The 11705-nt window shown below is 37.7% G+C and overlaps 1 protein-coding gene across 1 annotated transcript; it reads left to right on the top strand.

Annotated features, from left to right (window-relative positions):
• The first annotated feature begins 1264 nt into the window (after positions 1-1264).
• LOC131316714 (uncharacterized) lies at positions 1265-10711 on the top strand. Its single transcript, XM_058346146.1, has 6 exons — positions 1265-1330; positions 1361-1512; positions 5991-7314; positions 7612-7805; positions 8468-8663; positions 10134-10711. Exons 1-6 carry the CDS (start codon positions 1270-1272, stop codon positions 10316-10318), a joined length of 2112 nt encoding a protein of 703 aa, XP_058202129.1. The 5' UTR covers positions 1265-1269; the 3' UTR covers positions 10319-10711.
• Positions 10712-11705: the final 994 nt, after the last annotated feature.

Genomic DNA, 11705 nt, shown 5'->3' with positions numbered 1-11705 from the left:
TTCCTACACAATTAATCAAGGTTTGACCTCTTTCTTTTTTTTATCAGCAAAAGTAACAATTTAATCCAGAAAACTTGATAAATGGTACATTAAGTCGGGGTAGAGGAGGAAAATCCAACCAAGATTCAGGGCAAACAAACAAAAACACCCAAAATGCGAAAGACTAGCTAAAATACACTTTTAGAGCATCTCCACTCCATACTCAATTTTTTATCCAAATTTGAGTAAAAATATGGGTAAAAACTTGATTTGGTATGGAGTCTACCAGTCATGAACCCATATTTTACTCAAATCCCATCAATTCACTACCATCACCGCCCTGTTGCCGCCGCCCCCAAATCCCAGTTGCCTCTCTCTCTCTGTATGTAATAACTGATCGATTAGAAAGAACCACCCCAAAATCGTAAACCTTAAATCGAACAAAACCCACTCCAGCTGCAACAACGATAGCAACAAGTTCAAGCCCCCCCCCCCCCCCCCCCCCCCCCCCCCTCCCAAAAAAAAAAAAAAAAAATCTAGCCTAAAAATTTGGGTAAAAGCTTTGGTTCGCATCCAATTTGGTGAAAGATTTGACTAAAACTCAAATTTGGTATAGGTTGGAGGAGGATTTTTGGTGATTTTTACTCAAATTTGAGTTTAAGTTAAAACTTGAGTAAGGAGTGGAGATGCTCTTACGGCCCAAATCCTTGTTTGTTAACAAGTGGGTTCTTTCGACCGGACAAATTCGGAAAAACCCACTTTTGAAAGTAGGGTCAACACCCAAACACCCGTCTTTCGAACGTACAAACACAGGCTAAACTCTGGCGGGTGGGCAAAAGGCCACCTTCGTCATTCAACAAAGGCGAAAAAATTAATTTATTATAGTCCCGGCATAGATGGCCTGTGCACCTTTGATCGGACCGGAGAAGGGATTAATTGATATGCGTGTAACCTAGCCCGGACACCTTTTACCATCAAATCCAAAAAGCAAAAAAGGGAATTTTGGAGCGTAAAGTTTGAAGGTGTGACTACTGGAGGAAAAATAGACATTTTAGTGGTATAGAATACTGATGATGTCATGAATCAATAACTTCTATTAGGTTTTTTAACGGAAAAGTGGATGAGGGGAAAATATTGATATTTTCAGCAAAAGTATGGGAGGTCAGTGACATTTATGAAACCTCAGGGGAGGTCTCTGCAACTGTTTGAAACCTCAGGGGTAAAATTTGTAGATTCTGTCAATAGAAAAACGGCAGACGAGACTGTTGTAAAGAGTACGTAAATGGTACCATGAGCTCCCAAGACACGACAAGAGCCATTTTTCGGCTCAAAATCTCTCTCTCTCTCTCTCTCTCTCTCTCTCTCTCTCTCTCTCTCTCTCCGTCGCAAATTGTCCTTTCAAACCGCTTAATGGAGATCGATGAATTTCAAACAACGACTCAACCTCTACACGGATCAGAACATCTGGTGTCTAGGGTTTCGATTTCCTCAGTCGATAAAGAAGCCACCAATCAGTGTTCCATATCTCACCCGGTAATTTCTCTTCAATCTCTGCTGATGCATCACTTTCACGTCTTCTTCTTCTTCTTCTTCTTCTTCTTTTGTTTCCTTCGTTATAGACCCCTCCAAAATACGTATTTTTATGTCAATTTTGCTAGTATTTTGTTGTGGAAGTGAAACGAAAAGTTGGATTTTGGTTTGCACTCGACTTTTGTTCCCTGATGAAGAAAGATTTGGGCAATGTTTTGTTAGGTTCCAAATGAGAATTTAATATACGGTTATGCTATTGATAGTCTATAGGGTTGTCAACAAGGTAATAATAAGAAAGAAAGAAAAGAAAAACATAGTTTCCGATGCATTATAACAATTTCGAGGCACTTTAATGCATAGAAAGTTGTAATTTTTTTCTTTCATTTTCTTGCCTTGTTGACGATCCCTTGGCCTGTTATTAGCATTAATCAAGAATTTTATTAGGCCTTAAACAATGCTTTTCTTTTTTCTTTTAGTTTTTAAGGGTAGCTAAAATTTCGTAATTTAATGGAATCTATAAAAAACAAACTTGTGGCTTGAAAACTTAGACATAACATTTAAGTTTCCTTAGGATATTATTAACACAGAGAAGTTTGTGTGGCTGTTAAGTAGCTGGATGTTTTTTGTTCCTGCATTTACCGTTGTTGCTATAACTGTCATTTTAATAGTATCGTTAGAATAGTTAGATTAATACATTGGAAGAGGAGCTGAACTCCTAACCTCCTTTCTCCTTGAACCCAAGTGAATCCTTTAATGTCATTGGGTTGAAGGCTTTTTGGCTCATTGTTACGTGTTATATGTGACGTGTTCTTCCCTTATATTGCTGCTTTGATGTGCATATATCATGTGGAGCAGCACTTGTGAAGTGACTATTTTGTAAGAATTTGTTGTTCAATTTGAAGTTATCTCTATTTATGGGAACTTTCCGTATTTCCTTCACCTATTTTTATTATATTCTCAGTTATTCTATCATGTATCCATGTACCATGACTAATCTCCCTTTGTTACAAGGACTCAGCTGTGATTATCGGGTGCAGGTGCAGGTTCATGTCCAGGCATCAAAATATAGGATCCGGGGGAGCTGCTGCCCTTTGGGACAGCAGGGTGGGCTATGCCCTTGGACGGCACCGTTTTGGTCATGAATTACCCAGATGAAATCAACCCCATGAGTCCTTATTTGTTTGGCTGGTAATTGGCACCAACTTGAAATGTTATTCATGAAAAAATATCTGCACAAGTGTATCCATATTCATAACAAACATTTATCGTTTTCCAGCCTATTACTGCATTACAACTATGAGTTCAAAATCCATTAAAAGAATCTTATGTATTCACCCAAGGATAAATTTAAGTCTTTTACAAAGATGAATTCCAAATAGACTGTTTACACCAAAAAAAAACAAAAACAAAAAACTTTAACTATTCCATGCTAATCAAGGTTAACTAATCCTTTGCATTTCAAATTTTTTTTTTAGAGCAGTTGCAATCATATAACAAACCAAAGAAAATATCATGTTCCAACCGATAGTAAATTAAGTTCATTTTTTCTTGCCGGAGTCGATACAACAAAAGGGTCATGTGGGATACACATACTCCCTCCGCTCCATTTTCATTGTTCTTTTTTAAGTTCGTGTCAGTTTTCAATCGCTTATATCTTCCAATGTGAGTCTCCAAAAATATGCAATATGGATCTTAGATTTCAATTTGTTCTATAATACAAAGAATCAAAATCATGAAAAATATTATAGATTGAAAGATATACGTAATAGACACAAAAGTGACAAAAGGAATAATGGACAATGAAAATGGGACGAAGGGAGTATTTAATAATGAACCTCAGAAGAATATGATGTGGAATGGAAAAGAGTGTTTCGACATCACGTGGCGGTGCTCCAAGTCCATGGAATAGTTTTCCCAAGGTCACAATCCAATTTTATCTTTTGCTATGTATACGTGTTGCTAAAGTATCATACTCCATATTTATCTTTATTTTTAATTTTACAACCAGAGCAAAGTCGTTTACAGCATCTTTTTACCCACATTTTTCAGGCAAACAAGGACAAGAAGGGTTGAGTTGATCTACAGTTTTGATGCCCAAAATGGTGCCGTGTGAGGGCACAGCCCACCCTGCTATCCACAGCTCCTCCGGATCCCAAAATATACGGCATGTTTGACAGGGATCTATGAGACCGGGATATGGAAATTAGGCGGATAGAGAAATCCGGGTGGAAAGATATATGGTGTTTGTGTGTTTTGTTCCTTTCCGGATATGTTATGCCCAAGATAAGATAATCCCCTTGGTTTATTCAGTTTCGGCTATCATTGTTAGGCCATCCACAGTGGCATAATCAAAAGTAAATTATTTTTAAAGTTAACAATGTTGGGGTAAAAGATGGCTCACAATGGTATAATCAAACTTAACAACATTCTTAAAAATAATCAAATTTTGGGCTTTGGATAACCAAAACTAGCAACATTTTTCAATAATCAAAATTTGTGGATATCACACCACATAAGTTAACTGGTTCTAAAATTTATGTACACGCGTGTTTCAAATGGTATTTTCTTCTTATTTTCTTCGCGTGCACTATATCTCATTTTCTTCGGCCACAAACTCTTTCTTTTTCTTTCCCTCCAAAAATAAAGCTCATATCTTTCAATTATTTACAATTCAACTAATTGTCACCGGATTAAGGTATTTCACTTTTTTTTTCGTTTTTTTTTCGTTCCTCTCCTTGTTGTTGAGTACATGAAGAACCTTACATTCTTTTACAAATTCAAGAACACGTTTGTTTTTTTTTTTTTTTAGTAAATAATTTTTTTCCAAATTCATAATATGAGGGAAGGAAGTCACCAGTTTTTTCTCCAAAATTATGAGAGAAAATCGATATATTTATGCCAAAAAAAACCGTAATGGAGGAAAGTGATCGATGGTGGAAAACATTTGTCGCTGCATTAAGGTATTTCACTTTTTTTTTTCATTTTTATTTTATTCATTTTTCGTTCCTCTTCCTGTGGTTGAGTACATAAGGAACCTTACATTTTTTTACAAATTCAAGAACACATCTGTTTTTTTTTTTTTTTTTAGAGTACATGATTTTTTTTCCATATTCATAATATTAGGGAAGGAAGTCACCAATTTTTTTCTCAAAATTAAAGGAGAAAATCGATATATTTTTGCCAAAAAAAAAGTGTAATAGAGGGAAGTGATCAATGGTAGAAAACATAAGGGGAAAGAGAGTGTAATTGTAGTGTATCTCTTATTTTAGTTATGGACTAAAAGTGACCATTGTAGACCTCAACATTGTTAAGCTTAGCAACCTCTTAAATGGATAATCAAAAGCTGATGTGTCAACTTTTGATTATTCATTTTTGATTATGCCACTGTGGATGGCCTTAGTAAGAATAACTAAAAATGAGTACATCATATTTTGTGAGGGGTTTTGCCAATACTATGGGCGTTCCGCAGCTTCCGCCATTCATTTCACACTACCCTTGAATAAAAAGCGTATGTATATGTCATATCTTTTATTTGGTATGTATGAATAAATATGTACTTTATTAATGGAAAGGTATTTTTTATTATAAAACTACAAAATGAGTAATGGCAATGTCTTTTTTTTTTTTTTTTTTTTTAATCTTAGTAATGGCCATGTTTACTACTTTTATTGAATATGGACAAAATAGAATGTGACACCATTGTACATGATCCAGTATCCACCTCCTCCTCCTCGTATCAAGTACAAAACTAACCAAGCATATACATATCTCCCCTTCTATAAAAACCAGCAAATCAAGTCACTTTTTTTATCCCCCTTCTAAAATAATCCCCCTTCAATCATATCCACCACTTATCTCCCTCTTATTTTATCCCTTCCAAAAATTTAACCGCTGACAAACAAGCTGACAGGGTTATTATAGTAGTATCATTTAGGGTAGCGCGTGAATTAAATGGGATTTGTTGTAATAAGAAAAGAGAGAAAGAAGGGGATTTCTATCTTCCATCCACTTGAGAGGCTATGATGTTTTCAAACCAAATATGAGCTTCCTTTTTCTTATACTTCTCTTTTCAGACGCAAATCCCATACCTTTACTGTCTTATATCTGGCACGTGTATTCTTGAGGAAAATTGGAAGTACATGTAGCACATGCTTCGATCACCATCCCTTCTATATCTTTCAAAACATTGCTCCCGGACTGTCAGTGTACATATGAGTTCGTATCTGCATAAATAGGAAATTTTAAATGCCTGCTTTTGAAAAAGTCTCTTTGAAGCTGAAGAAAAAAAAAAGGTCTCTTATAAGGCAATAGGTAGCTTCTACTGTGAGATACAGGTATTTTGCTGGTTGCTTCTCTCTCCCTCTATCTCTTTTGGGTTTGGTTCTGACCATTATGTTCACATCGAGTCATCTTTCTCATGAGTGTATATTGCTTTGATGCCTGATGTGATTCTATTTGGTTTACTTTGATGATGATGATAGGATCCAGAGGAATTGAAGCAACAAGAAGAGGATGAAACAGTTTGTCTCATGAGCCAACATATGGCGAAGCATGAAGATTACAATTGTGAGTTACGTCCACCTAAGACAGAGAACATTGAGAAATTGAGATTGGGTAAACGTGAAGATTGTAATATTGAATTTCCTCAACAAGCAACACAAGATAATGATAAGAACAGTTGTTTATTGTGCCAAGAAATGTCTGAACCTGAAGAATGTGACTTTGAATTGCCTCATTGTGCACCAGAGGAAGGGCACGGGGTTCTCCTGAGCCTACAAATGGCTAAACCTCAACATGATATTGAAGTAAGTCAGCACAAAAGTGGGGATAGCGATCAGAAAAGTGGTTTTTTTGGCCAAGTCATGTGTGGATATGAAGAATGTGATATTAAATTACCTCAAGGTGCAATGGGGGCAAATGGTGATAAGAATAGTTTCCTGGGTCAAGAAATGGATAACCATGAAGGCTGTTACACCAAATTACCTGAACATTTGAGGGAGGAGAGTGGTGAGAAGGGAGAATCAAATGCCAGCCAGAAAAACCTAGGAAAATACTTCTTTTATGACTCACCATTTTCTGAAGAAACAAGGGTTTGGATTCCTGTTTCTGTTCCGCCTCTATCTGGAAGCAAGCACGAAGAATGGGCCAGAGGTTTGTATCCAAGTGGGGGATATTTCCCAGAAGGAGACATTGGTTGGAGTCAGTGCATTGATGAAGATAAAGAGATGTCCATGTGGGATGTGGTAATTGAAATGGTACTTGTGGCTCGGGGAAAAGTGAGTGCTTTTGCTTCTGGTGATATTCGGAAACATTCATGGATATCAAGCCACCTAATTGAGCAAGCTGGGAAAGAGATGGCTCAAACTCTTACTGAGGCCAATTTTTCCAACACAATGGAGATTCTTGAAGCAGAGCCACCCAAATGGCTGCCTGATAGTGCATCTTCTAGTTGTATGCTCTGTAGCATTCGCTTTCACCCTATCATATGCACCCGGCATCACTGCCGTTTTTGTGGAGGAATATTTTGTGGTGAGTGCACTAGAGGAAGGAGCCTGTTGCCAGCCAAGTATCATTTGAGGGATCCACAACGTGTATGTGATGTATGTTGTGTGCGTCTTGAATCTGTCCAGCCATACTTAATGGATCAAGTAAGCCATGCTGCTCAGTTACCTACTCACGATGTGATTGACCTCAGCACTTTAAGTTCATGGGTCAATTTTCCATGGGGTCAGTCCATGGAATACGAGATTTACAAGGCCACAAACACAATTCAAGGTTATAATTGTAAGGTACGTTTTATGTCAAGTCTAAAGCTGTTACAAGTGTGTACTTTTGCTCAACCAGATTTTATTGAAAGCACAAAAATGATGAGGCAAAGGTGTCTGTATTGTTTCGTTGACAATGCATCATTGATGCACTGGAAAGACCATAATCCCAGCTATATTGCTAGAAAACTTTTGAGTTATCTGTTTTCATTCTGTATTTTTTGTAACTGGCTGCATGGAGAGAGAGAGAGAGAGAGAGAGAGAGAGATGCATGCCATAGGAAATTCTATTTCTGAGCTCGGCAAATGAATGTGGATGCTCAGGTAGGTTCTATGAGACCTGAAGGCGATTCCTGAAGCTATTCTACGAAAAGCAAAAGGCCTTGCAATACTAACTGTTGTGAAAGTTGGCATGAAGGTAACCTACAACATTGGAACAGGACTCGTAATTGCTCGTAGGGAAGATGGCTCATGGTCTCCGCCCTCTGCCATATCATCTTTTGGTGTAGGTTGGGGTCCTCGGGGAGCTCAGGTAAGGCAGTTCACTTTTAAAATGTCTTAAGTTTCACTTCAAGTTTTGTTGCCCTACTTTATTTCTTGGTCTTGGACGATTAAAAAGGGGGAGCACAAGTAGAAATCGTAGTAGATTTAAATCATCTGACTGCTTTACAACTAAATAGGCTACCACAACCCTTTCTTGTGAGCTTTTCTAGTTGTTTGTCGACTTTTGAGGGAAGTTGAAGCCACCTAATTTTGTTGGTAAGGGTGGTGGGAGTGATTTTGTTGGTTCGTAAGATACAAGACCTAAGTTGGAATGCCCAATGGGTATGATTTCATTTATCATTTCACAGCATGGTAGGTGTAGCTCTAATAGAAAGATAAGATGAGAAAATATATTAAGGTGGCTTGGACATGTTTATTAATTATGGATTGGCCGATGCGGTACTTCGGAAGAGTGATATGGTTACAGTACAGGGAAAAATAAGGGAATGGGTAGACCAAAATTGGCTTTAGAGGCGATAGATTGAAAGAATAATCCATGTTATTTTAATGTCACGGCACACGATGCTCTTGACAAAGCTCAATGGAGAAAATGAAGCCATGTAGCCGACCGAATTGATTGGGACTTAATGCGTTTGGTTGAGAATTGTTTTTAATCTTTTCATCTTATCACTAGGTTCTGTTTCTTTGCAGGCTGGTGGGGAATTAATGGACTTAATAATTGTACTGAGAACACTTGATGCAATCAAGACGTTTAGTGGTGATGCGCATCTTTCAGTAGGAGCTGGTTTGAGTGCAGCTGTTGGCATTGTTGAACGGGTGGTTGAAGCTGATGTGCGAGCTGGTGGTGGTGGCTATGCTGCTTGTTATACATATAGCTGCAGCAAAGGTACTTGTCTCTTTGAGTTGTGCTAATATGCCTTTTAATATATTGGGGTGGTTGGGTGTGATGGATTACCCATAGGCCATATTCGCTTTTGATCCAATAATAGTAGGTTTCTTTAGGAAGATTACACAAATACAAAAATATTTCTGAGTCGTGAACTAACATTGGGAAACGCCGATCAAAAGTAAGAAAACTAACAGCGGGAAACCATTTTCTGGTGCTAGTGGTAACTTTTATGATGACTGGAGTTTCTATGTGCAGCACTATATGGGTTTGTCCTCTGAGAGTTCTTCTATGCCAATTGCAAAGAAAATAAATGGAGTTTTGTGTTGTCAGTCGTCAGTTTAGTACTCGAATTAATCAAAATTCATAGTTTGCCAATTGCCTTGCCATTCTGTGTTAGAGCTACGATACTTAGCAAAAGTGATCCATTTCTATTGTTTATTGGATTATCCTGCATACTTAATAGTAACTGGAAGTCCTTTTATGCTGAAATGTGACTGACAACTGTAATTGGCACTCTTTCCAACTAGTATGATTGAGAAAACTATTGTGGTATTTGTGATTTGGTGTTGTTTTGCCACTGAAAGGCGATTCAGGGGCTGTGCATAACATAGTTGTTGAAATTGTGATTCGCGATTTGAATGATCAATTTGATCCTCCTCAGCAAAAAATCCACCGAAAAAGTGGGAGAATATGATATTTTAAGTTTCACTTCCGGAAAACCCAACCCAGGACGCGTTGGAGATTCGGAATACCCTTGGTTCCTATTGAGGATGAATTGTGCCGTTCATATGGTTAGTCACTTCAGATTGCAATTTCAGGCTATTTTCGATGCATATGAAAGGTTCAAATCATTTACATCAGGAATCTAATTGAACTGATTGGTTTGCATACCAAATTGTGATTGATTGGTTTGCATAGCAAATTGTGCGATCCCGATATCTATTCCCTACTTTCTTATTTGCTGCCGCCTGCTTGGTTTGCCTCCTCTCCCGTCTTTCCGCTCTAGAGTCCAGGTCCTCTAAATTACTCAAATGTCCCTTGATTCCTGAAAACATAAGACTAACAAAACCGAAGTGGGATACTAGTTTCTTTGTTGAGAATGAATCTGAGCAACTTGACTTGGGACTGTGGTCCTGAAAATTTGAGTTCTCTAATATGCGGTGATTCGTTTATAGAATGAGCAATGAAGGGAAGGTGGGTTCAAACCCTGTGAACTGCATGAACATAGGATACCCCGAAATTCGGAGTTCTATTGAACATTTCTGTCAAATAAAGTGGGATTACCGGAACATCTTTATTTTCAGTTGTTCCACTAAAGTAACATTGATCTCTTTTATGATCTCTCCTTCGGTATTTTCAGAAATTCATATACTGTGGCGTCACAAATTATTTGTTTTCTGGATACTTTGTTATGTTTTTCTTATTTTTCCTGCACGTTCTTTTTGACGACTATGGTTTGTAATGCAGGCGCTTTTGTTGGATGTTCACTGGAAGGGAGCATCGTGACTACCCGCACACAAGAAAATTCTCGATTCTATGGCAGCCAAGCAATAAATGCATCCAATATTCTTCTGGGCTCCTTACCTAGGCCACCTGCAGCTGCCATTCTATATTGCGCGCTTGGAGATTTATATCAAAAGCTCGACAAGTGATCGGTATGCTGAGAGATTTATATCAAAAGCTCGACAAGTGATCGGTACACATACGAGATCAATGCTGTCATGCAACTTTCTTGCGCAGATCTCCTTGTAAAGCGCGTTTGAAGTTTATCTTTATTTGCTGTAAATAGTTCATATGCAAATTATTGTACAGTAGTTTGTGAGAAAAAAATTCTTTGGTGAGGGCTACTTCAGTAGTGTAAGTATAGAGAAACAAAAATGGCATGGTCAGAAAGCTGATCGCAGGATTGGGGTGTATATAAGTCTGGTTGTGAATAACTCGACTGCATTTGACAAGAAGGAAGAGTAACTGAAGATGTATTTGTGTCCGAATGACTTGTAGCTAATTTTCATATCTTGGTTTTTCTGTCATCAAGAATAGCAAAATATTTGGTTTCTCTATGATTATAAAGCAATATAATGCATGAATATGATGGGGGGTTTCTTTTTTTTTTTTATCCAAATGAATATGATGGTTGAAAAAATGTTTTTTGTACTGATGCTTTATGACGAGATGCAACTCCTTTTACTGGCTTGTCACTGTCCATTTGGAAGACAGAATTCATGCTCTAGGAAAACGTTTGATTCCGGGATAAATTGCAGAAAGGATTGGAAACAATGGACCCGTTCTGCTAAGGTTTTTATTTTTTAAGTACTTATTTTCTATTTTGTGAGACTGGTCATTCTCTCACAATACATCACTTTTAATTCACCTTAGCGGAACGGAACCTAAGATCGGGAGATAGAGGAGAGACATGGGGGGGTTAGAGGAGACAGGTGGAGCCCACGGGATAATGAATGTGATTATGTATTCCGTGGAACTAGTTGAATTATGTTTGGTTAAGATGGGATAGAGAGCGGGATAAAAGAATGGAAATTAGTTTTGACCATTGGATGAGGAGAGATCCAATCCGGAATGGGCAACTATCTAGTACATCCCATGTGGGGAACGATTTCATGAAATAGTCCGAAGAGATCCAATCCCCTCATAATCTTTTGTACGACAAACACCAGACTACAAATAAAGAGGGAACTTATTGGCCCCCATGTTCTCCCTAATCCCAATTCCCCTTCTAGTCTAGGTTATCAAACGAGCCCAGATGTATTAGTTTTATATGCATACTGTAACGCCCCTGAATTTTGGTCAGTAAAAATTTCATTAAATATTTGAATTTTATTTGAATTACTTATTTTCTCTTGAGTGGCTATATGATTTCTTGTTAATTTCCGTTATAGTTAGATTTTGGTCAATGGTTGACTCTCGACTAGAAACCCTACGTGACCAATTTAGTTAATTTCCAATCGACTACTTGGAGGAACCGAGCAACCAACTCACCTAGTTACTAGATGAACCTTTTGGACCTTTTGAAACTTTTGAACC

The sequence above is a fragment of the Rhododendron vialii genome, chromosome 2a (assembly GCF_030253575.1).
Source record: "Rhododendron vialii isolate Sample 1 chromosome 2a, ASM3025357v1".
Taxonomy (NCBI): domain Eukaryota; kingdom Viridiplantae; phylum Streptophyta; class Magnoliopsida; order Ericales; family Ericaceae; genus Rhododendron; species Rhododendron vialii.
This window is presented reverse-complemented; position numbering and strand designations above follow the sequence as displayed.